Source organism: Squalius cephalus (assembly GCF_949319135.1).
Source record: "Squalius cephalus genome assembly, chromosome: 25".
Taxonomy (NCBI): Eukaryota; Metazoa; Chordata; class Actinopteri; order Cypriniformes; family Leuciscidae; genus Squalius; species Squalius cephalus.
Genome location: NC_137146.1, coordinates 2,923,548 through 2,950,273, shown reverse-complemented (window position 1 = coordinate 2,950,273; position 26,726 = coordinate 2,923,548). Strand labels below are relative to the sequence as shown.

The following is a 26,726-nucleotide window of genomic DNA, read 5'->3' as shown; positions in this document are numbered from 1 at the left end:
ACGTTACTCAGAAATGTAACGACTTCTATTGTGTTACGCGTTTTTTAAAATGTATTAATAAAATAAGTTTTAAATAAATTAATTTAAACGTTTAGTTGAAATGGGTCGTTGTAATTGCTGATTCAATATTGATGTTATTACTGTGTTACATGTGTTGTTGTGCATTTAATTTGATTTAATTATTATTATTATTGTGTAAAACCATCCATAATACATAATAGTAATATTAGTAATAATAATAATCTATAGTATAATATACATACACTTCCGCTTTAAGATTGCGTCGCGCGCTCTGATTGGCCGCTCACCCGTTTGAGTTCATTTGCTCGCTCGCTAGTGAAGAGAGCAGCGGAGGCGATAGACGCAGGAGCGAAGCGTTTCGCAGATGATTTAAACGTTATTTTTTAGGGTAAAATCACCATAACCCTTGTGAGGCGAGCGATTAATCGTGTCAGGATGTCGGCCCAGGCTCAGATGAGAGCTTTGCTGGATCAGCTGATGGGAACGTCGAGGGATGGTGAGTGTTAGCTGAGTGCTAACGGCTCTGAGAGGATTTCTGAAGGCCGCGCGCTCAGATTAGCCCAAACCAGAATATAATAACCCAGTCAAATATTAAAATTAACTTCTTAAGATAAACATCACAGCATTAAGTTAGCGAAATGCAGCAGTATTTCCTCTTGAAACGCTTCAGTTTAATGTTTGTGTCCATAAAGCGGGTGTAATGACGTCAGTGGGACGATTCGGTATGCTAGGCTAGGCTAATAGAAGAGCAGCCCATCAAATGACGCTAGAATTCATGAATACGGGTTTTTAGCAAAAAAACAAAAATCAGTTATAGTCAACTACATTGATTAAAAAGTTGAGAGAATTATTATTATTTTTATTTATTTATTTTTGATATCTGTATATCTAACCCCTATACAATTAGTAATATTATTATTGACATTTGTGACAGACCAATATGTCTTCAGGGTCAATTAATTAGCTGATATTTGGCCATTTTGACAGCCTTGTCAATATTTAGTGAATTGATTAATATTGTGTGAAAGTTAAATCACACACGCGCATATATATATATATATATATATATATATATATATATATATATATATAATATACATGCATATATAAGCTACATACATTAAATTACATATTTAAAAGAACTGTAGTTTCCCAAAAAATGAATGCAAGCAATAAATCTGAACAAGCATTGCCAAGAGGAAATATGGCTTTTTTTTTAGACTGTGTGATATGATTTTGATCAGCTCAAGAGGATTTTAAGTTGAGTAAACAACAGAAAGGACTTGAGCAGCTAGAATTGATTGAATTGAGTTGTACTGGCTGTAAGAAATCTCACCCTCCGTGTGAATGACGCGACTGTCTTTGTGAATGCTGAGATGAATTCATATGCTTCCCGTACATTTGTTTCATACAGACTGAACAATTGTGGCCCCTTTATTCTATTCATTAAGGTTCAGTGTATGTTTGCCAGCCTACATCTGCAAGGGAGTTGCAGAAAAGCCTCATGTTCATCGAGCCGTGAGTCACCAATGCTTTTTAAAGCTGTTATGAATATGAAAAAACAATACTGTTTGCTTTCCAGCAGTAACTGTTTTACACATCATCACGCTAGTTGGTAACGTAAGAGTGAGCAGAGGGGATACGAAGCTTCTGCCCAGGCGGGTTGTAGTACACTGATGCTGTGCCTGAGCGTCTTTCCTCAAATCTGACTTTAAAAAAAGTAAATAAATAAAGGAAAGGACTCAGATTCCTCCGCCGACGTCTTCACTTTTACTTCTTCTGTATCATTCCCAACTTCCTCATTACAGGTTTGGGCAAGAAAAGCTTTTCCCCTTTAAACTTTTAGAGGCTGGGACCGCAGGAGGGGTTCTGAATGGGAGAGACCTCGCAGTGTGTATCAATTAACCTTTCACTTTAGTTTTCAATGTTTTATTTCAACTTGGTCAACTTGTTCAACATCTTGTATTGGTTGCTTTTAAAATGCACATTAGATTATTCAGCATTTCTGTATGTACTCATGAGGAATAATGCACTTATATAAAGTACAAGATGACTCTCTGAAACAAACATGACATCCCTCTCCGATCTGCTATCTCATACACCTTTGCACTCAATTGGCAGCTATAAAAGCGTAGATGCTTCATGCCAATTAGGGATGAGTGATATATTGAATATTCACAATATAGTTAATGTTTAGTTTTCTGGCTCCATTACATTGATCAACATCTTGAATAGTAATGCAATGATTTTAATGCTTTTATTTTAACCATTAAACTTCCAAATGTTAGTGTCTTTGATTTAAGCTTCATTTGCAAAAGCATAATTGAATTATGCAAGTTTGATTACTTTCCAAATTATGTATTCATTCATTTCTCAGACTTTGTGTGACATTTTTCATGTATTAAAATGCAATGCATTTAGTTTTATAAATAAATCTTTCTTGTATTTTTATTGAATCACTTTTAGCTAGACTACTGTAAACTCTTAGAAGGCAAAAAATATCAAGATATAATTAAGCTGTCACCCAGCCCTAACACACTGAACATCAGTCAGAATGAATAACTGATAATGACAGAGACTGCTAGCGTCTTGGGTTGGTCCATGATCAGAGCCAGTTAAAGAGACAAGCCTTGGGTCAGTGAAAGTTAAACCTCTCTATTCTACATGAACAAAGAGCCTTAACTTTGTCATGTAACAAAGATTATATCTGACACTGTCAAACACATGCTCTCCGCACTCAGATCTCATGATTTCACTGCAGGGACAGACAGACCCTTGGCCGAAAAGTTAGCAGTGTGTAGCGCCGCAGTGAGTGTGTGTGAGAAAGAGAGAGACTAGAGTGTGTGTGTGGTCTCATTCAATGTCAATTATGTGCTGTGTCCTTACAGGAGATGAGTCGAGACAGCGGGTTAAATTCACAGACGAGCGCGTCTGCAAATCGCACCTGCTCAACTGCTGCCCGCATGACATTCTCTCTGGAACGGTGAGGGGAAAACACACTCACACTAAACACTGTTTCTTTATGCAGCATATTAATACCTTTGTTGTCTTCTTCCTGTGTGTGTAGCGCATGGACCTTGGCGAATGCTCTAAGATCCATGATCTGGCGCTGAGAGCAGACTATGAGATCGCGTCTAAAGAGAGAGACCTGTTCTTTGAACTGGATGTAAGTGACTCGTTAAGTAGAGATCATCTGCTAGTGGTGTCAGTGAATTAGCAGCGAAGGCTTTAGTAAATTCTGTTGTTGGATTGGTGTGTGTTGTGTAGGCGGTGGATCACCTGGAGTCGTTTATTGCCGACTGTGACCGCAGGACTGAGCTGGCCAAGAAGCGTCTCGCTGAGACACAGGAAGAGATCAGCGCTGAAGTGGCTGCCAAGGTAGGAAGTGTTTATATATCATGCATTGTTAAAATGTCTGTTGGTAATCTAATTATATCCGGATTTTTAGGTCATTTATACATAAGAGTGACGAGTTGGGTTCAACCTTACAAATAATTTTCAGCAATTTTCTTTTAAATATTCATGTTTAACAGTGGAATTCCTGGTTAAACACTACATTACCCATAATGCTATATATGACCCTGGACCACAAAACCAGTCACATGGGTCTTTTTTTTTTTTTATTGAGATGTATGCTTCATCTGAAAGCTGAATAAATAAGCTTTCCATTGATGTATAGGACAATATTTAGCTGAGATACAACTATTGAAAATCTGTAATCTGAGGGTGCAAAAAAATCAAAACATTGAGAAAATCCCCTTTAAAGTTGTTCATTTATGTTGGCGATTGTGCTGCATTCACTCACACAAATACATGTTTTATATATTTACGGTTGGAAATTTACTAAATATCTTCATGGAACATGATCTTTACTTAATATCCTAATGATTTTTGGCATAAAAGAAAAATCTATAATTTTGACCCATACAATGTATTGTTGGCTATTGCCACAGATATACCCGTGCGACTGGTTTTGTGATCCAGGGTCACATATAATGCATGTTTTGCAATAAACTTAAAATATAATGTTTTTATATATAGTCAACGTGTATAAATGAGTAGTTTTATATTTCTCCCTCGTTTTTAAGTCGATTAGGCTGTTTGCAATGCTTCATGGGATTGTAGTTCTTTCCCTCACTGAAGCCTTTGAGTTCACAGTCTTGTATTTGGTTGGCAGGCAGAAAAGGTTCACGAGTTGAACGAGGAGATCGGGAAGCTGCTGGCGAAGGCTGAGCAGCTCGGGGCTGAGGGAAATGTAGACGAAGCCCAGAAAGTTCTACAGGAGGTTGAGAAAGTCCGGACTAAGAAGAAGGATGCAGAGGTTAGACCAACTTTGTTAACTTGTTTCCAAGCACAAGCTGTCACATTTCATTTATTCAGAACATTACATTGAGTTTGTAATGCTTTCTGGATGTTCGTTTTCTGTTTTGTTTGTTTTTTCCAGGAAGAGTACAGGAACTCTATGCCCGCCTCCAGTTTCCAGCAGCAGAAGTTGCGCGTCTGTGAGGTTTGTTCCGCTTACCTGGGTCTCCATGACAACGACCGGCGTCTCGCTGACCACTTTGGCGGCAAACTGCACCTGGGCTTCATCCAGATCCGAGAGAAGCTGGAGCAGTTGAAGGTAACCGCTCGGCCTAAAGCAGGAGCTGGCGGGGGCCGTTGGTTTAGGATAGTCAGTGACATTGCATCATTTCTTCTGTAGAAAACCGTGCAGGAAAAACAGGAGAGGCGGAACCAAGAGCGACTGAAGAGGAGGGAAGAGCGGGAGAAAGAGGAGAGAATGAAAAAGCAGTGAGAATATTTCTATACACCTTTTCATGTGCTTTTTAAGATGCATTGCTTTTGTGAAATGCACTGTAGAATCTAAAGGAATTCTAGTCTGGTTTTCTCATTTATTTTTGTTAGGGCTGTCAAAATAACGCGTTCATTTCGATTAATTAATCTGAGAAGAAATTATGCGTTAAAAAAAAACGCAGATTAATCCATTCCGTATTGACCTTTGATCCGGAGCCGTTCTAGCCACTATTCGACTGTAAAATGAAGGAGGGAGACGAGAACGCGCTGCCTGGATCATTGATTGGAACATTTACTTATAAAAAAACGCCTGATGGAAGTGTTGATAAAAATAAAGTCGTCTGCAGCAAGGAATTTGCATATCACTGGAGTTCATCAACAAAAGTACCACATCAATGCAAAGCATCCAGGAGTTAATGTTAATCTGGAGGTATGACCTAGCACGTCCCGTGATACCAATATGGTCATATTGTTGATTGTTATGGCCATTATTTGAACAGTGAAAATAATAATTAAAGAGTTTTTGAACTTTAATGTCACTAATGCTGATTATTCATTGATCATTTGAATTGAAATATTTAAAATACTTTCACAGCAAAAATTATGTATACGGTTAATTTAGATGTAATTAATTAGATTAAATTTTTTAATCGATTGACAGCCCTAATTTTTGTATGATTTATTTAAGTGTGTGTGGGGTATATTTATATATTATTTTATTTGTGTATAAGTTAAAGTTTTTTTTTTTAGATTCAACAAATGCATGATGTTTCCAAAGTCAATAAACAGTTTAAATAATTGTGATCTGAATATTGATCAAAATAATCCTTATTCTTGTCTTGTTTTCTCTGTAGGACCAAGTCGCGCAGCCGAGAACGCAAGAAGTCAGTTGCTCATTCACTTTACATTTGTTTTTTTGCCAGCTAATATTTTTTATAATTAGTACAAAAAGAAAGCAAAGTCCTGGGAATGACTAAAATTTAAAAAATAATAATAATTGAATTTTTATGCTGTATTCTATATAATATATTTATCTATGCTCAGCTCTAAAATATCATTGGCTAAGCATAAAACACTTTTGGGTTTAAATGTTTATTTAAAACTTTCTGGCAGGCCATAGTTTTTTTTTTTGGATGTTCTTTCAGATTCATTTGTAAACTAATTTAATGAATGATCCAAAATCAGTCAATCAAAATAAAATCCATATCTATTAATTGCAAATGACTTAGAGAATATTGAACATTTAAACATTTATTGTAAAATTGGACATGTATCTAATCTTATGCATGACCCAGTTGTTAATGTGTCTGGTTCTGTTTGTAGGTCTCGTTCCCGTGACCGCGATCGAGAGCGCAGGCGACGGCGTTCCCGCTCCGCATCACGAGAGAAGCGGCGTTCCCGTTCTCGCTCCAAAGAGCGCGACAGACGCCGGCGACACCGTTCCCGATCCCGATCCCGCTCGCGGCACAGCCGAGAACACTCACACAAGTAACTATACTCAGGGTTTTTTCTCACACGCTCATGAAGCTTTGAAAAGTCAGATTCCTTTTTTATTACAGTTTTTGTACAAATTTGGTTTTAACAACTTAAAGGGATACTTCAGGATTTAGCATTAAGCTTTGTATTAGTAGAAAACCTGTAGTATTTTCGAATTACCATGCTTTCCACCCTCATATCCCCCTGAGAGGAGAGATTTATGTATTTTTTGTCTGGAAAAAATCCTCCGATGATGCAAAAATCGTCATTTTGCGTCATCGGAGGATTTTTTGGCCAGAGGCTGAAGACTACAGCCAGTAGGAGGAGCTGTCCCGCATGTGTTCCCCCCCGCCCATAGAGGGATCTCACTCACAGAATGTACACAGTGTCAGCCGTCTTTCTTTGGAAGCTAAGCTAGCAGGCTCTTGTTCTGTGGAGAAAGCTGAGTAGTAGGGGTTACCATCCTCTTTTTCCCGGACATGTCCGGCCGTCGAGATCGTCCAAAATGTCCGGGATTCGGCTTTTGCTTTCTGCAGTCGCCATTCATTGTTTACATGCACACCTTTTGTTTCAATCTAACTGAATTCATTCCGATTGGTGAATCTGAATGTAGTGTTTACATGAACGCTAAACAAGTGATCGGTTGATGTGCGTTTTACCATTGCTAAGAAAATTCCCGCACCTCCGTGAGAGATACGAGACCGGCGCGTCTCAGTGATCACGCTGAGATTGTTGTCAGTCTCATCCACATGAGCCAAAAATACATTTTCTGGTTTTTCTCAGTCTAGAAAGCTCCAAATTCAAAAATAATTTCACATTTCTACTACATAAATGACCTATTTTAAATACACATTCATCTTTCCAGAGGTGAAGTATCCCTTTAAGTATTTTTTTTGGCATGGTGTCAAAAAACAAACAAGCAAACAAACCTTCCATTGTCTTGTAGTAACAGTTGATTCGTGTGTGTGTGTTAGGTCTTCACGGGACCGTGACCGCGAGAGGGACAGCAAGCACAGTTCATCTGAGCGGAGATCAGACGGGCTGAACGGCAGGACAGAATCTCGCCGTCATGATGACAGAGAGGCTGGAGAGATCTGAATCATCTCACGCTACCATAACAAACACAAACCGCTCATATACATATACCCACTTTTTTATTTATCATGTTTGCTTCGTCTGTAGTAAACTGCCCATGCCCAGTTTCATTAAAGTCTTTGTAGTCTTTAATATCTCAGTCCAGTAAGAGTTGAACCTGTCTGATCCACTGTCCAGTGTTGAAATGACATTTGTTTGTGTGGATTTAGTTTATTTTTGTTTCTTCTCTCAAAAGTATGTACTGCCTCTTTTTTTTTTTTTTTTTTTTTTTTTTTGCCCCTCCATAATGTTATTTTTTTGGATTGAGTTTTCAATTTGTACTGTTATTCCGAATGAATGTGTGCATGTTTTGCACGGAGCTCATTCTACTTTGAAAGCTGTTCTGAGGTCAGTTTAAACGCCCTTTCTTTAAATCTAGCTGCAGTATTTCCCCATAGAGAGAGACTGAGCTCATCCACTCTTTGTTTCAGTAGCAGAGGTGTAGGAGTTTAATCAATCTAAACAAGTGAATCCTTCATGGCATATTGTTTCAGAATTACTATGTACATGATCTTTTATAATGCTGTTTTGATTTCATGTTGTCCTGATCAAAGTGCATTAAATGGTTTTATGAATTTAAATGGTGTTTGTCATTAATGAGGGCTCTTATCCAACTAATAAACTGAGAAAGTGCAAGTCTCTTCCACTGCTGAATGCTTGTGTGTTTGGTATTCGGAAAGATATAAATATTTAGAAAATTAAATATTTTACAAGATATTTTCAGCACAGTAATAGCTTGGCACTTTGATTCAAAATAGGGCCTGAAACTCTTAATAAAGCCTTGTTTTTGTGTGAGCATGAAATGAGATGTTTTAGAAAAAAATTGCTACAATTAATTCAAAATTTAATACATTTATTTATTAAATAAAATTTTCTAAATTTAGTAAGATGATGATACTGTTATATGATCTGAGCTTCCTGAAAACCGAAATTCCAATTTTTAGAGGAGAGACATTTTTTTATGTTTCGTTAGTTTTATGTTAGATTATTGTTCATCAAACATATCTAATATGTCTAACAAAAAAACGGGTTTTCTTATTTTCAGTTTATGTGAGTGATTCATATGAGTACGCTAGTATTCTGATTTCTTTTTTATTTATAATCAAATTAAAATCATAGAAATTATATTTTATATTAACAATTCCTAATGTTGTTTTTAATTAATTTTCTTCACGTAACCGACAGATGGCGTGATTACGCTGGCAACAAGCTGTAGCTCGTCACTTCCGGCAACGTCACCGTGACGCCACAGTCAAAACAACCGAAACATGATGCTAGCGTCTCACACCCGCGAGTAAAATGTCGTGTTTTTAGCGATCGCCGATGAAAGCGTTGGAGATTTGTCATCTTAATGTCATGATCTTGTCGAACTATGAGTTTGGCAGCGTTTTTTTCGGTACAAGGGACCAAAAAGTCATCATAAAAGCACCAGTGTAGCCACCGGTTTGCTAACGACAGGCGTCAGACCAGCAGTCAAACCCGGTACGCCTGAAATAAGTCATATATTAAATTTAAAATATCAAATTTAAAGTCAACTTGTGTTTATTCTCGCCAGTTGGCTCCGTAAAACGGATTACAAGCTTGTGACGCGTCTGTACACGTACAGATGTGTGTGTCAGCCACATGTCATTCTGCTTCTAATCACTATTAATGTACACCTAATAATTAATTTGACTAGATTTGTGATGATTCATTCTCGGTGTTGGTCAAATTACATGAGTTCACAGTACTTCTGGAAGAGTCTGGAATCATCTGACAGCTGTCAGGGGCTGATCAGAGTCCAGATGTGTGTGTTATGTAGTCTATCAGCCTGTAGTTTGTGTTATTGCACAATTATTGTCATTGCAGTCTATGTGTATGTGATGTGTGTTATTGTAGTTGTGTGTGTATTGCTGTGTGTAACATGTGTGTTGATGTGTCCCTGCAGTGTGAGAGGTTTGCAGGTATCTGGATCCCCGGGACAGGCCGGTGCTCACCGAAGAGACGGGGAACAGGATCGGGAAGCAGGGAGGAGCGGCCAGCGCTGAGCCCGTGGAGAAGATGGCCAGCAGCCCGGAGAAAAGCTCCTCCGCACAGGAGCTCAAGGAGCAGGGCAATCGCCTGTTCCTCAGCCGAAAGTACCAGGAGGCCGTGACCTGCTACAGCAAAGCCATTGTGAGTGGGGCGGGACAGGTCTCGGTTTACACAGAATTTACATGCACATTTGATAAATGTGCGTATACATATTAAAAACATTGGGATCAGTACGATTTCTGGTCAAAAGTTTGGAATAATTACAAGTCTCTTCTGCTCACCAAGCAAGTTTGATCAAAAATACAGTATATATTGCGAAACACACTGCCCAGCCAAAAAAAAAAGAAAGTCGCTGTTTGGATTTAAATAGGCAAAAGGTTAAGAGTCTATGATTGGATCATTATTGCAGTGATTATTGTGTTTCTAGCATGTTATATGTTTGGCAACAGTTCTGCTAACTCTAACTGATGGAGTGTGTAGCTTTTCATTTCTGAAACAACCATGTATGAAGAACATCATGTTCATATTCCAGGATGACAATGTCCAGATTCATCAGGCTCAGATTGTGAAAGAATGGTTGTGAAAATCATTTTCTCTCATGAATCCAGAGCTTAAATTCATTGAAAGTGTTTGGGATGTGCTGGAGGAGACTTTACAGAGTGCTGGACTCTTGCATTGACAACACAAGATCTCGATGAAAATAACATCACAACATTTATTTCCATCAATGAAATTGATTTATTTCCTGATGAATCCTGACATTGTCATCCTGGAATATGAACATGATGTTCTTCCTACATGGTTGTTTCAGAAATGAAAAGCTACACACTCCATCAACACTCTGTTGCCAAACATATAACATGCTTGTATCTAAATGTAATTTATTACTGTGATGCAAAGTTGAGTTTTCAGCATCATTACTCCAGTCTTCAGGCAGTGTCTCAGTGGGTTGTGAAGACAAGCCCAGGCGCCTCACAGTCCCCGGTTCGAGTCCTGGATTGTGCATGTTCTCCTCGTGTCAGTGTGTGTTTTCTCTGAGTGCTCTGGTTTCACACAGTCCAGAGACACGCAGGTTAGGTGGATTGGACATGCTGAATTGGCCCGTGTGTGTGTGTGTGTGAGAGTGTGTCTCAGCACTCTCTGTTTCTCAGTGCTGGGTTGCGTCCAGTGTTAAACCTTTGCCAAATCCAATGTGTGTGTGCAGATAATTTGATGAAGCGGGACTAATGCTAGGAAAATATATTTCTCCAGTCTTCAGTGTCACATGATCCTTCTAAAGCATTCTAGAAACAGGTCTAGAAACATCTGAATATTATCAATATTGCAAATGGTTGTGCTGCTTCATATTTTTTGTGGAAATCATGATACACTACCATTAAAAAGTAAGATAAAAAAAGAAAAGAAATGTATATTAAGTAAATTCTGTTCATCCATTAATCCTTTAAAAAAGTGCATTGATGTTTCCACAAAAAATATTATGCAGCAAAAATGTTTTACATTTATGGTAATAACAACTATTATTAATAACTGAGAACAATAATAATTGAGCAGCAAATCGGCATATTAGAATGATTTCTGAAGGATCATGTGATGCTGAAAATTCAGCTTTGATCACAGGAATAAATTACATTTTGCTATTTATTCACATAAAAACAGTTTTAGGAATATTTCACAATATTACTGTTTTTACTGCATTTTTTATCAAATATATACAGCCTTGGTGAGCAGAAGAGACTTCTTTTTATTCATCAAAGAACCCTGAGGAATTTTCCACAGTTTCGATGAATTTTAAATCCACGTTTTATATTCAGTAATGCATTTAACTCATCAAGTGGCGATTGTGTGGCTATTCACAGAAAACACACATGATCTCCTTAGGACTGATAAAGTTGTAGAGTTGTACTGATCATGTTTCTGCTGTGTGTGTGTGTAGAACCGTAACCCCTCAGTGGCCGTGTACTACACTAACAGAGCGTTATGCTACGTGAAGCTACAGCAACACGACAAGGCATTGGCCGACTGTAAACACGCCCTCGAGCTCGACAGCCAATCAGTGAAGGCGCACTTTTTCCTGGGCCAGTGTCAGCTGGAACTGGAGAACTATGAAGAGGCCATAGGCAATCTACAGAGAGGTACACACACACACTCACAGCTTGAATTTTTTATTTAAAGGGGTCAAAATGATGCTTAATGTTTTCCTTTTCTGTGTAAAGTATCTGTTTGCGCATGTATATGATCTGCAAAGTTACAAAGCGATTTATTCTACCCAACAGAGAACGCTGATCCAGACCAGCATAAAAAATTAGGAATCAGATTGATTTATAAAGCTGTTTCTGAGCAGTATAACCTAAAAGTTAGCAGCTTCCTGATACAAAGATGACTTACCACTGTGAAACGTTCTGCTCAAGTTGGTTCTGATCGAACGACTCGATCATCCGCATTTTCAGAAAGCGACTCGGGCTCGAACTGATACAGAAAACCCAATGACAAAAGGTCTTAGGTCTTTCCATTTAGTTTTTACAAAAGGATGTTGGCCACAGGGATATATGTGACCCTGGACCACAAAACCAGTCACATGGGTCAATTTTTTTTAAATTGAGATTTATACATCATCTGAGAGCTGAATAAATAAGCTTTCCATTGATGTATGGTTTGTTAGGATAGGACAATATTTGATAATCTGGAATCTGAGGATGCAAAAAAATCGAAACATTGAGAGAATCTCCTTTAAAGTTGTCCATTTATGTTGGCGATTGTGCTGCATTCACTCACAAAAATACATGTTTTATATATTTACGGTAGGAAATTTACTAAATATCTTCATGGAACATGATCTTTACTTAATATCCTAATGATTTTTGGCATAAAAGAAAAATCTATAATTTTGACCCATATAATGTATTGTTGGCTATTGCCACAAATATCAGTAGCACCTCACTGCAGTTCACGAGATCCAGGGGGCGGAGTTGGATCCAGATCTAAGGGGTGGAGATTGGTAGGTTTATGGGTGGGTTTAGGGATCAGGGGGTGGAGATGGGTAGGCTTAGGTATATGTATGGTGGGAAATTTGTTTTAAAATTAAAAACTTTTTTTTTGTATGTGATGTTCAGTGTCATTTGATGCACTTTTTAAGGTCTTGTTTTATAATTTTGGTTTTGTCTCTAATAATGTAGCTCTTTATCTAATATCAGCCAATGTATTTGATATTGATCTAATAATCTAACTAATTATCCATTATCAGTATCAGTGAATCCCTAAAAACCATCATAGAAATAATGCAGCATCTAAACAGACGCAGTGTTCAGATGCAGTGTGATGATGTTGCTGGTTTTCAGCCTATAACCTGGCGAAGGAACAGCGGCTGAACTTTGGAGACGATATCCCAAGTGCTCTTCGCATCGCCAAGAAGAAACGCTGGAACAGCATAGAAGAGAAGCGGATCAGCCAGGAAAACGAGCTGCATGCTTACCTCACCAAACTCATCCTGGCAGAGAAAGAGAGGTGAGAGTCACGCTGGCACACACTGATGACGAGTCCACATGACTCCGTGTCCTAACATCTGTCCGTCTTCACGTTTGTGTTCAGAGAGCTCGACGACAGCAGAGTGAAGCAAACCGAGGACATTCAGAACGGAGGCGAGATCAGCAAATCCAAATCCAAACACGTGAGACACGCGCTCATAAATATACAAAGACCTCCGCGTCGTGTCGGATTGATGAAGTGATGTCATTTCCTGTGCTTCTCTCTGCAGGATAAATATCTGATGGACATGGATGAACTTTTCTCTCAAGTGGATGAGAAGAGGAAGGTATGAAGAAATCAAATCAGACATCTTGTCAAGTCAAGACATTGTGACAATCAGTCCACACACTGAAATATCATTGGTCCAAAATCCTGCTCCACATAATTGTACGTTAAACATCTGTTCATTCTTATGTTGTGTTATATTACGTGTGCAGAAGCGAGAGATCCCAGATTACCTGTGTGGGAAGATCAGTTTTGAGCTCATGAGAGAACCCTGCATTACTCCCAGCGGCATCACCTACGATCGCAAGGACATCGAGGAGCATCTACAGGTCTGCTCACTAAAACACTCTTTGTTTTTTGAGCCATGTGACTTGCAGAGATGATGATGTCATGATTGGCTAAAAGATCACAGATTGGCGGATCAGATTACTTTAGTAGTGTTAATGTGCAAGTATAGTATTTATTAGCATTTTAAAATTTGTTTTTATATTTCAGTTTCAATTCTAATTTGAATCTTATTAATTTTGTGGAGTTTTTACTCTTCTACAAAATAATATAAATAAAATAAAAATCATATAGTGTAATCTTCGACAATTCTCTCTGTTATTTTAGTATTATTCATATACTATTATACTATTTATTAATATTTTGAATTAATATTTATCTATATATTTTCACTTTTTATATTAATTCTAGTTTAAGTTTTTGTAATTGTTGTGTTTGGGGTTGTTTTTACTAGTTTTTGTTTCTTTGAAATATTTCTGTTTCGTTTTTAGTACTTCAAATTAAACGTATGTTTTATCTAGTAATTATATTGTATTTTATTTCAGTGAATTTTTTTTAAATTAGTTTTAGTTTTTGTTAATGATAACACGGAGTAAGATGCTTTTTGCAGCCAGACAACATCTACATATGTTACAACATCTATTGAAATGGGTTGGGACAAATCACTCTTTTTAAAATATCAAATAGCCTTTAGTGATGAAAAACAACAAAATTGCAGTTTTGATTTTATGTTCTCTCTCTCTCTCTCTCTCTCTCTCTCTCTCTCTCTCTCTCTCTGTAGCGTGTCGGCCATTTTGACCCAGTCACCCGCAGCCCGCTGACCCAAGATCAGCTGATCCCCAATCTGGCCATGAAGGAGGTGATTGACGCTTTCATCCAGGAGAACGGCTGGGTGGAGGACTACTGAACACACACGCACACACACACACTCGAGCGGACTGCTGCAGAGTTTCCTCACGCTGAATCGAATCCTCTCCTGTATGTTCATGCACTTTAATCAGTGGAGCTTTGCTGTGGAGCGTGTCCCCCGCAGGAGTCACATGACCCTCTCTCTGTCCTCCAAACTCTTTCTGCTGTCCTTCCTTATCATTCAGAATAATCCTGCAGGTTTTGTTCAGACACTTCCTTTCAATCTGAAACATTGGCTGATGTTTGCTGCTCATGATGATGCTGTAATCTCATCATTGAATGTTAAAAAGCAACATTATTGATGACACTTCACTAATAATCACTCATGAAAGAGGAAACTCTGTGCATGCGAGTGTTGCGCAGATTGGCGTGTGTGTGTGTTTTTTTTAGAAGCTGTCCCTATGATTCATATGCGGAATGAATGCGAGTGTATAAAGTTATAACACATGTAGAATGTTTCTGAGACGCTTCTCGAGCTTTGGGTTCTTGCAGGATTGCCGGTTATAACGTTTTTGTAACGAGCGTTTAATCCACGACATATATTTAGACATTCATTCATCTGCCAATCAACGAAAACGGAGAATCTGTGGCGTGCAGGTGACATCATCATCGTTATGGTGTATTATTATACGTTTAATCTCACTATGTGTGTCTGTGCGTTAGAGCGAGAGGTAAGTGATTATTTCACACTATTGATTTTGTCTTTCCCTTTGGACCTTTGGGGAGTTTTCTGTTTCCTGGCACGAACACACACTTCCTGTTTAGCATCAGTATTTCCGCGGTTTGAGAGCCCTTGTTAGTCGCTTGACGTCACAGTCCGGCTCGGCTCAAATATTCCCGAAGTGTAATGAGTTTAGGTTGGATGCATCATGCATGTTCAATAAATGTTATTTTGTTTCTTTTTGTAGCAAATGTGTTGAATCGAATCTTATTCTTTCCATTAGAGTTAAAGGTACGACCCTAAATTAAAAGACTTTAGTCAGGTTAGACGCCATTTTGAATTTAACGCAGATGAAAACGAGGCTGTTATAAACGAGGGATAGACTTGGTCTGTGTCTGAAATCTCTTGAGTAGATGCTTATTTTGAACAAGAAATTACTTCACGACCGCTAAAAACGTACATTCTGTATAGTATGAATGTGTGTAGTATTAATATAATCCAGACATACATTCGCCATGCTGTCATTATCATGTGATGAAGTAGTAGGTCATCCGGGTACTTTTTGCCTACTCTTTATGAGTACTTCTTTTGTCACATGCTGTTTTTTGCCTACTATTTAGTAGATAGGAAAGTATGTGATTTTGGATGGCACGCATTATATAAAGGTCATATGAAGGAGTTTTTAATCTACTGCCTTTTTTCGAAAAGAAGTTTCCTCATCTGAACAATCGGGATGTTAAACAACAGTGCGATCCATTAAACTCACTGTACTTATATCCCTCACAGCCTCGTTTTCATTCCTGTCTAAAAATAAATGCCTTCTGGTTTGTATTTCCACAGCATGAAGGGAAGATCTTACGCATTTATGAATGAACCACTCATTGATATGTTGTTATGATATCTGCTTCAAACATTACTGTGCTCATGATAACTTTAGTTAACTCTACAATAAGTAAATCCACTTCAGCTAAATACTCTTAGACAGCGATACCATATAAATGTACAGAGCTAACGCAAAAACGGACACTCAAAGACAAAACTCTAAAGATGGCTGTGGACTTGTTTCTCTAAGGTCTATAACTAGAGGAGGCTCTGAAAAGTCTTATAGGGATATTTCACATAATAATGAAAACCTGTCATAATTTACTCACTCTCATATGCTTGTTCCAGTCATGTATGATTTTCATTTCTTCTGCATAAAGATGATAAATGTCTATTCACATGTATTGTGAATACGTGGTGCACATGAGACCAGTGACCAACAGGGGGAGCAAGAGACAATCCATCAGGAGCAGAAGGTAAAAGTTCATTAATGTAAAACAAAGACATAAGCTCTGCTCAAATTTATTTTGTTTGTTAGTATTTGCTTTATGTGAGTGAAATATAGGCTATTTGTTTCAAATGGCAGATGACTGGAAAAGTTGTGTAAATTCATTCATTGATCATGGTAGAAACAGAAATGAGTCCATCAGGTCCATGTGGTCTGGTTTCAGATGTGTTTGCTCTGCTGACTGGTGAAAGTTTATGAGAGAGAAAACATTTTTAGAAGAATGTTCAGATATGTGTATTTGAAAATATGTTTGTTGTGTGTGTGTGTGAGTGTTTGAGCAGCTGCAGTTTCAGTTCAGTCACTGTGACTTTGACAGAGGTTTTTGTACGACTCTTTATCACTGTGTGAACACTGTTTTACTGTTGATCCTGTGTACACTCATACAGTAATAATGTCCAACATCTTCAGTCTGGACTCCACTGATGGTCAGACTGAAATCTGTTCCATAATCTGCTCCATTGCCAGTGAATCAAGATGGAGTTCCTGACTGTCGTGATCTAATGTAATAAATGAGGAGTTTAGGAGCTTCTCCAGGTTTCTGCAGATACCAGGAGAGACAGGAGCCACAACCCGCTGAACGATCTCCAATTCCTCTGTTAGTTTTACAGTTTATAGAAACTGTTCCTCCTTGAACGGCTGCTTCTGAGGGAGTCTGAGTCACAGAAACCTGGCCTGTAATTTCTGTGAATCACATTTCATAAGATCATTATTACAACAATTATTAAAGTCAAAGTATCCAGTACAAAATCTAGACTGAACATCAAAAGCATATAAATCACATCTTGAGTTATTAATAGAGTAAATGAACCTTGAACAGAAAGAATGAGAGTCCAGATACAGACGCTGATGATCATCATTCTTCTTATCGGTGGTTTACTTTCAGTCTGAATGAAGAAAAGCTGTCAGTGATGAAGTGTTAAACTCACAGCACTATAAACACTCTCACACACTGAAGATCTGATCAATATGCAAACACACTCCACATCATTTACCTGAAGACAGTCACTCATTAACAGACACAAAACACAATCACTGAAGTGAAAAAAATCAGTCTTTTTCATAATATTTGACCTTCTACAAAATGTTAAAAATTATATCATTCAATTTAATTCTCAATTCATCTACAATACCAAATCTGAATATCTGCTGTGAGAATATTTTTATTTTTACTGTAGTTGGAGTGAAACGTCACTGTTAATCCCCAAAAACCAAATCCATTTATGAACAGACATGAGGATCATCACACACACGAGTAGTAAATCATCACATATTAAGATAATACAACAGCGTTAAATACTTTGAGGAAAGGATGCACTTTTAGCATATTTTTATATATATTTATATTTGTGCAATTACACATTGAATGTTTGTCAAAACTGTAAAGATGATTTTCATTGTCAAAGGATCTTTTTTTCTCATCCACTGAACTATCAATCATTTCTGACATTTACTTGATTTGACGAGTTTTCAGCTCTTTTCTTCCTCAAAGATAATTCAGTTCTAAAGGGTTAAAAATATAAGAAAATAACATTTGGCTGGTATTTTTGCACCACTTTTTATTTTGGTATTAATTATTTTATTTTTTTTCTAATATATTGTTAAATGAACAGCAATATTTCCAGGCGTTTATATTCTTAATAGTATTTCCTCTTAATGATCAGCTCTGTCTGATACTTTTAGTAAAAATGTTTATAGAAATTAATTATAATTAATTATAAAGTTATAGTGGATGTGACACACAAAGTTTGCTTACGGTTTTATTCAGAGTCTTAAACTGTAGTGAATTCAGTTCTTGTGTTTATTCTCATCTGATCTTTGATGCTTTTAACAAGTTTCAGTGAAGTTGATCATGAAAATGACTCTTTAAATCTATAATATAACTTCTATTTAACTCTAATCGCTTTAGTGATCACAGGCTTTGTGAAAACTCTTCTCTAAAAACATTCAGATCAACTTTTTGAAAGTTAAAGCTGATAAAGTGAATCAAACATTACAGAGAAACATATTCTTCTATTTCTAATGCTGTTTCTTTTAGACTCTTATTTGTTGTTTTCAGTCGATTCTTGTTTGTAAAACTAACACTTGATGACCTGAAATTAGATTTGTCTTCATTTTCAACTTGTTAATACAATAAATTGTATAATTAATACTTTTTGTTCAATAAAACTGGATATTGAGACTGCAGAGAATATCAAAGATGACACATTTACAGACAACAGTCTTTATGTTTCTGCATCGACTGAAAGTGGAACTTGATTGAGTTTTTCTGGCAGTTTGAAACTCAATGATATTTCCTTTTTAAATAATTTAATAATCAAGTATCGACTGTGAACCGTATTCTGAACATCTGCATCTGCTTTCTGCCTTTCATACAAGTGTGTGTGTGCTTTATCATTCAGGCATGATTTTATTACAATTCAGTCAATAAATAAAATATAATTGTAACTTTATGTCTTTGTGTCCGTTTTGTGTCATTTTAGTTTCGGGTCTTTCATTAGATCAGGGCTTTAACTCACACTTTTTAAGTAAACTTCAGTCAGTGGAGCATGAACACTCCTGCAGATTCATGATGAAACAAGAACATGCGGACAAATTATAGATATAGTTTTAGATCAGGTGTCACCAACCCTGCTCCTGGAGGGCTACTGTCCTGCAGACTTTAGGTCCAACCCTGTTCCAACACACCTGCCTGTAATTATCAAGCAACCCTGAACAGCTTGATTAGCTGGTCCAGGTGTGTTTGATTGGGGTTGGAGCTGAAATCTGCAGGACTGTAGCCCTCCAGGAGCAGGGTTGGTGACACCTGTTTTAGATAAATGTAATAAGACAAAGAAATAAGAAAAAGTATTTAGTAAGTTAAAAACTCAATGAATGCTTTGTTTCATTTACATTAATATCTACGAACATCTTGAATGTGTGTGAAAGTGTGTGAGCAGCTGCAGTTTCAATTCAGTCACTGTGACTCTGACTGACGGAGGTTTTTGTACGACTCTTTATCACTGTGTGAACACTGGACCACTGTGATAACTCTGACAGTAATAATGTCCAGCATCTTCAGTCTGGACTCCACTGATGGTCAGACTGAAATCTTTTCCACCTCGTGCTCCTTTCCCACTGAATCGACTGAAACTGTTATCATAAAGACTATCTACAGCAGTAATGATGAGTTTAGGAGCTTCTCCGTGTTTCTGCTGATACCAAGCTAAACCCCAGCCACTTATCCCAGGATCAGTTTTACAGTCTATAGTGGCGATTTGTCCTACAGAAACATTCACAACTTCAGGCTGAGTCACAGTGATTCCTCTGGACGCTGTTGACAACAACATTATATGAGTTTCATCAAATGACATGAACATTAAAGACTCAGAAATGACAAGCTTTGACTTCTGTTACCTGGAATAAAAGCGGTCAGAATCCAGATGAAGCTGCTGAAGAGATTCATGGTGTGTGTTGGGTTTGTACCGTGGTAAACAGCAGTGTGTTATAAAGTGTGTGAGTCTGAAGGCTATAAACACTCGGAGAGCTGAAACACGTGCCGATGCAAAGTGACTCTCTGAGCAAAAACCAGCTGGAGGAAAACACACATGAAAATGAACACATGCAGAAGAAACTGATCCAGTTTTGTGGCCTTTAATGTGTTTTATTCTCATGATCCAGTGGAGTGTGTTTTCACTTGAGTTTACAAATCATTTCTTCTTTATTCTGCACGAGTCTCTGCTTCAGAGTTCAGACTTTCTGATCAATCAAATGACAGTTTCATCACTAAAAGAAACAAGTATTTCACTGTGAACTCCATGAGAGGGCAAAGGTCATTCCAGAGGTCACAGGTCATCAACACTTATTAAAATGCTTTGAGAAACACATGATCATTTAGAGACTCCCATAAGATGTGTAAAGATCAGCACAGAGTCTTTCTGATTATATTATTTATTTAGATTTAATAGTTTTCATGCATTAAGAGACATTCAATAATCCTGATGTTGAGTCTCATATCAGTGTGTGTGTGTGTGTGTGTGTGTGTGTGTGTTCATTTGAGTGTGACGGAGGTTTTTGTACGACTCTTTCACTAGAATGAAACACTGTGGTGGACTTTCGGTGGAGGAACTAAACTGACGATCAGTAAGTCTTTTCTATTCTCTATAAAAATGTTCTATAATAAGAAAATTTTAATTAATTCATTTTATTTTATTGTTTAGATTATTTCAGCAAGATAATTCTTAGTGATGATCTTAAAATGCCATGAATGAACCTTAAAAACATCTAAAAGATGATCTTATTTGTCAACAAGATAATTCATTTATTATAAAAAATATGTTTTTGATAATATTTATCAAAAACTATTTTATTATTTACTTAAGTTTTATATTTCATATTGTTTTTAAATGTTATTTTTAATTTTACATTAATAATTTAATTATTATTGGTAACATTTGATTGTATTTTACTGTAGCCTATGGATTGCAGTATTTTATGATATATTCAATTATATCTTGATATAAATAATTTTGTCTATAATTTAACAATTAAGGGTTTTTAAATGCATCCAAAGTTTGATAATAGAATGTTTGTGTAAGCGTCATCATCAGACAAAGAGATATTTAGTTAATAAGCATTTTAAAAATCAAGATTATGATGATTATGATTGTAAGTGTCTTAAAATAGTTGAAACTTTGCTGAAAATTACGATCGATTTTTTGTATCAAAATGTATGAACATTTTTACAAAAACAATTAATATTGAAAGTAGTATTTAAAATTTATTTCAAAATCTTATGAAGAAATCACAATATATTAATCAGTTTTCATGTGGACAATGTTTTTTAAAAATTAGATTGAGATTAAAAGGTTCTGTAATCAATCAAATGAGTGTTTTTTTATTTATTTCATTTTTTATAAAATTGTATCATTTGTATCGCTATTTTAAATGTCATATTTCATTTTACATGAATATTTAAAATCTTGTTATTGCTAACATTTAGTTCCTTTCATGTATTGACTGCTGTACTTTAAAATCTATTCAATAATTTCATATATAATTTTGTCTATAATTCTTGGTAAATGTCATTATCAAGGGCTTTTTTAAACGCATGAAACAAAAGTTGTATAATGTGGACAACATCAATATAATTTTTAATAATTTTCATCAGACAAAAAGAAACTCAGTTAAAGAGCATTTTGAAAATTAATCATTTAAATTATCAAATTTGCTGATGTTTATGATTGTGAGTTTCTGAATAGCAGAATATTTTCAAAATACAATTAATATTGAAATGCTCATTTAAATTAGTTTTCTAGATCTTATAACGACATCACAATATAACCATCAATTTACTTGTACAATGTTTTTCAAACTCATTCTGTGGATCATTTAAAATGTAACTTGTATATTTAAAATCAAATGATCATTCATGAATGTGTGTGTGTGTGTGTGTGTGTGTGTGTGTGTGTGTGTGTGTCCAGCGGGTCCCTCCGTGTCTCCCTCCGTGTCTCTGCTGTCTCCCTCTTCTCTGCTGATCTCTGGAGACTCCTCCGCTCTGCTCTGCCTGCTCAGCTCTTACTCTCCACAGGGGGCGACGGTGAGCTGGACGCTGGACGGGTCAGAGGTCACCGAGGGGGTTCAGACCAGCGCAGAGAGCGAGCGGGACGGTCTCTACAGTCGCAGCAGCGTCCTGAGCCTCAGCAAAGCACGCTGGGAAGCCGCAGAGCGCTTCGTCTGCAGAGGAACACATGCCGGAGCTGCTCACGAGGCCTCGTTCCTCAAGAGCTCCGAGTGCTGATGTTTCTCCAGTGAAGACCAGCGTATCTGAGCGTCACGTGATTTACAGCTCAATACTGAAGCAGTCTGTCAATGTGCTGCCATTGCTGTTCATTCAATAAAGCTTCATCTGAACGCAAGCGCACATTTGTGTTGGACTGCATCATTGATCAGTGTGTCGTTCCTTCAAAGTCCTGCACTAAAGTTTCAGCGGCTTTTGATTGATTGGAATTAGAGGTGTAACAATAATTACAGTGGATAGTGACAATATGTATCGTATTATTCACCCAAAATGAAAGTTTACAGGGTTTTCGTGTCTCTACTACATTAAACTACTGTATATAATGTTAAATATAATGTATAATAATGCAATGGGGAAATATTTGTGGGTCCTGATAATGCCAAATGTCTGATGTTACCAGTAAAAAGTGGCCTACATTATTTTAGATATATCTAGTCAGAGACATCAAGCATGTTCGTCTGAAATAATTCAGTATTTTCAGCTTCAGAATCATGAATATTGTTATTCTGGTGTCTCTATTGTCCTGCATTGGGTTATCAGCACCAAGTCCAAGCCTATTCATTTACACACACAATCTTAAACCAGATTTACCATTTTGATGGCGTATGGCAATAATATGGTATTGTGAGTTCAGGATGGTGACATAAGGGTCTCGTTACAGCCCTAATTGTAATAGTTGAGAACAGCTGCATTCAGCAGTAAATGTGAAATGAAGCTCTTGGGGTTTGAACATGGTCACTGGAGACGAGCTGCTCTATTCTGAGACCATCACAATCACTAAACCTGACAATGCAAATGAGATTTACACCTCAAACTCACAGTTTCACTCTTTTACTGGTTCAACGCTCTGAACTGGAGCAGTTTCACTTCTGCTGATGGAGGGATGAGACCGTTATGAAGTTTGAGTGATAGTTTTATATGACTTGTATGACTTATATAACGTAATGAGACTCTTCACTGGTAGATCACGTGTGACTGGACTAGAGGAGTAAATGTAGATTTTGATCTGATCAATTCACGATTCATAGGTTTTTGATTATTTTCAAGAAAGATTTCTTTCTAATTCACTTTGATATATTTTGATATTGAAATTCACAAACTAATTCACAGAGTGCAGATAAGTTTTCAATTTAGATTTAAAAATAGCAATTGAAGGTGCAAGGCAATTGGGTCCATAGACGAGGGCCGGCAACAGCAAAGGCTCTATCTCCCTTAGATGTTAGACGGGATTGCGAGGGATGGATAAAAGAGCCCTGTCTGAAGATCTTAAAGATCTAGTGGATGACAGAGGAGCAAGAAGATCTCTAAGATATAATGGAGCTTGATCATTAAGAGCTTTAAAAACAAACAACAGAATTTTAAACTGAATTCTAAAATGGTTTGGGAGCAAATGAAGCGAAGCTAAAATTGGGGTGACATGATCGTATTTCTTCGTCCCGGTCAGCAGCCTTAGAGGCATTTTGCACCATCTGGAGGCGTGCAAGAGATGACTGAGGAAGACCCAAATTCAATGAATTACAGTAGTCCAAGCGTGCGGTAATAAAAGCATGAATAACCTTCTCCAAGTCTTGGAATGACAAAAATTATTTAAGTTTGGAAATTAACCACAATTGATAAAAACTATTCTTTACAACAGAATTAATTTGTTTAGATAAACATAATTCTGAATCAAGATTGACTCCACGGTTCCTGACCTGAGAGGAAACTGAGGGGAAATGGTTACCCAGCTCCTTATTGAGACTATTCCTCAGAGACAGTTAATTGATAACCATTCCTTAATGTCCTGGATGCAATCCATCAAGGTCTGAATGTAATCGCCAGCTTTCAACGGCAGATACAGCTGTGTATCATCAGCATAAAAATGAAATAAAATATTGTGCTTCTTAATAATATCCCCCAACGGACGCATATATAAGTAAAAAAGAAGCGGACCCAGAATAGAGCCTGAGGTACTCCACTAATAATAGCAGCAGAAGATGAAGAGAACTTGCCTATCTCCACAGAAAAAGACCTGTCTTTAAGATATGATCTAAACCACCGTAAGGCTGTATCCTTAATACCGAATAAATGCTCTAAACGCCTAAGAAGAATATTATGGTCTACAGTATCAAAGGCAGCTGCAAGATCAAGTAAGATCAATACAGCATTTTTACCAGCATCAACTGTAAGCAAAATGTAAATTGAGCACTTTTAGCAAGACAGACTCTGTGCTTTGATGGGCAGTGAAACCAGATTGAAAAGGTTGTAATAACTTGGCTGCATTTAAAAACAAGTTCAATTGAGACAGCACGACTTTTTCTAAAAGTTTTGATAAAAATGATAACTTAGAGACAGGCCGATAATTATTCAAGCAACCCTCATCCCTCATCTCATCCTTCTTAAGCAGAGGCTGAAAAACCGCATGCTTAAACTATAGCTGACTATCCCAGTGTTCAAAGATGAATTAATCAACACTTGGACACTGGGGCCAATTATAGGAAAAACTGCTTTTATAATCTCTGATGGAACAACATCAAGTGGGGTGGTAGTTATCTTTGTAAACTCCACCCACTGGCCCAAAAGCGGTATCCGGTGTCGTGGTCGAAGGGAATTCAGCGTGTATGTCTTTTCGGGTGCTTCTGGAAAAATCACTTTAATTTATTAAACAGTTGATTTCTAATTTTAATTCTGACTCCATGAATAATTTAATCTGACTCCAAATTTTTTCAAATTTTCTATCTTAACAGCTGATCCTCAGATTAGTTGTGATTTAATTTAGACCAAGGATTATTCTGGGCATCTCATAATTTCAAATATTCGTTCATTAAGGACCCGGTGTCGCTTTGAGACGTCACGTCGCGAATGTGCGCTCACGATCACAAACTAGCCAGTCCTGAAATAGTCAGAGGATACAGTGCAACTATTTTACTCTAAGCGGCCGCTCACTGCTGACTCATAACAAAGGTGTCATTTTTTTAAATAGTTGCAAGCTTGCAACGTGCTAAGTCAGTGATAGTCAGAAATCGGAAGGTCTCCTTAATGATGTGGACCATGCTCCATTCATAGTGCCTTCGGTTTGATCTATCCTGGACAGAGACAGAGAGATGAACAACCATATGAATCATTTCTAATTTTTGTGTTTCTTCACTGTTGAGTGTGTAAGTGTGTGAGCAGCTGCAGTTTCAGTTCAGTCACTATGACTCTGACTGACGGAGGTTTTTGTACGACTCTTTATCACTGTGTGAACACCCAGTTACTGCTGATGTAGTGGCGACTCTGACAGTAATAATGTCCAGCATCTTCAGTCTGGACTCCACTGATGGTCAGAGTGAAATCACTGTTAGATCCACTGCCACTGAATCTAGATGGAGTTCCTGACTCGAGGCGGTTTACTAAATAAATCAGGAGTTTAGGAGCTTCTCCAGGTTTCTGTAAGTACCAGCTGAATAAGTACACACTCCCACTAAGGTACACATCACTGCTGGTTTTACATTTGATATTCACAGTTCCTCCTGGTTGTTCTGCTGTTATTGAGGGACTCTGAGTGACGGTGATCTGTCCTCTACACTCTGAAACACAACAAGAAGAAAATACACTCAAAACTTTGACAATATACTTGAAGAAATGAATTAATATCAAACTGGTGCTCCACAAACCTTGAGCAAACGCTGTGAGAGTCCAGATGAAGATGATGATGAAGGTCATGTTGATGAAGATTGTTGTGTGTGTCAGTGATGAAGTGTTAAACTCACAGCACTATAAACACTCTCACACACTGAAGATCTGATCAATATGCAAACACACTCCACATCATTTCCCTGAAGACAGAAGAAACACTCACATTATGTTTGTGCAACAGCTTTGTATAGATGTTTATTCACTTGTTGCATTATTTTGGGCTGAGCTAAAACACAATAATGAGTGATTTGATGAAGACACTAAATGTTCTTGATTGACTGTAATAGTGGAGAACAGCTGCGTTCAGCAGAGAGACGGAGGAGAGAAACACTGTTGTTTGAGCGTCGGTAACTCAGTGCTTGTTTGTTCTATATCTCTCAACATTTGAGACATGGTTTCCACATTTGTCTGCTAGAAATATAACTCACTTGGACATGTACAACACAATCTCAGATTATGTGAGTTATTGTCAAACACAAAGAGGTCGTTGTCGAGACATAACCCTCACTGTAAAAAAAAATCCTAATTTTACAGAGAATAACTCTAATTTTTTTAGAGTATTTTTCTGTTATTTTAAATTATATTCAAAACTCTGTAAAACTACAAACAATATCTGTAAATTAATTAATTGACTGTTAATTTAAGGATTATATCATTAATTACAAATTACAGTGATTCTTATTTTTTCACAGGACAATTACTGTATTATTTATACAGTATGTTTCTGTTATTTTAAATTATATTCAAAACTCTGTAAAATTACAAACAATATCTGTAAATTAATTAATTGACTGTTAATTTAAGGATTATATCATTAATGACAAATTACAGTAATTCTTATTTTTTTTCACAGGACAATTACTGTATTATTTATACAGTATTTTTCTGTTATTTTAAATTATATTCAAAACTCTGTAAAATTA

General features: G+C 37.0%; 2 protein-coding genes across 3 annotated transcripts; both read left to right on the top strand.

The window, feature by feature from the left end:
• Positions 1-307: 307 nt before the first annotated feature.
• luc7l (LUC7-like) lies at positions 308-8,006 on the top strand. 2 transcript variants are annotated; one of them, XM_079862813.1, is made up of 11 exons: positions 308-517; positions 1,473-1,539; positions 2,910-3,004; positions 3,089-3,187; positions 3,289-3,399; positions 4,199-4,342; positions 4,466-4,642; positions 4,724-4,812; positions 5,670-5,699; positions 6,139-6,303; positions 7,266-8,006. In XM_079862813.1, exons 1-11 carry the CDS (start codon positions 515-517, stop codon positions 7,387-7,389), a joined length of 1,104 nt encoding a protein of 367 aa, XP_079718939.1. In that variant the 5' UTR covers positions 308-514; the 3' UTR covers positions 7,390-8,006. The 2 variants fall into 2 exon arrangements, with proteins under 2 accessions (XP_079718939.1, XP_079718940.1); XM_079862814.1 differs by lacking the exon at positions 1,473-1,539 and having other exon boundaries at positions 314-517.
• Positions 8,007-8,647: 641 nt separating this feature from the next.
• On the top strand, positions 8,648-14,384 carry stub1 (STIP1 homology and U-Box containing protein 1). Its single transcript, XM_079862819.1, has 8 exons — positions 8,648-8,907; positions 9,353-9,579; positions 11,372-11,570; positions 12,774-12,939; positions 13,024-13,102; positions 13,190-13,246; positions 13,398-13,514; positions 14,252-14,384. Exons 2-8 carry the CDS (start codon positions 9,466-9,468, stop codon positions 14,375-14,377), a joined length of 858 nt encoding a protein of 285 aa, XP_079718945.1. The 5' UTR covers positions 8,648-8,907; positions 9,353-9,465; the 3' UTR covers positions 14,378-14,384.
• Positions 14,385-26,726: the final 12,342 nt, after the last annotated feature.

What these genes read in the sequence shown, in the direction of transcription:
- luc7l (XM_079862813.1), top strand. An exon ending in ATGACATTCTCTCTGGAACG is followed by an intron (nt 3,005 to 3,088) that starts GTGAGGGGAAAA and finishes CTGTGTGTGTAG; the next exon opens with CGCATGGACCTTGGCGAATG. An exon ending in CGCAGCCGAGAACGCAAGAA is followed by an intron (nt 5,700 to 6,138) that starts GTCAGTTGCTCA and finishes TTCTGTTTGTAG; the next exon opens with GTCTCGTTCCCGTGACCGCG.
- stub1 (XM_079862819.1), top strand. Translation starts at nt 9,466, where the DNA reads ATGGCCAGCAGCCCGGAGAAAAGCTCCTCCGCACAGGAGCTCAAGGAG. An exon ending in CATAGGCAATCTACAGAGAG is followed by an intron (nt 11,571 to 12,773) that starts GTACACACACAC and finishes GCTGGTTTTCAG; the next exon opens with CCTATAACCTGGCGAAGGAA. An exon ending in GCAAATCCAAATCCAAACAC is followed by an intron (nt 13,103 to 13,189) that starts GTGAGACACGCG and finishes TTCTCTCTGCAG; the next exon opens with GATAAATATCTGATGGACAT.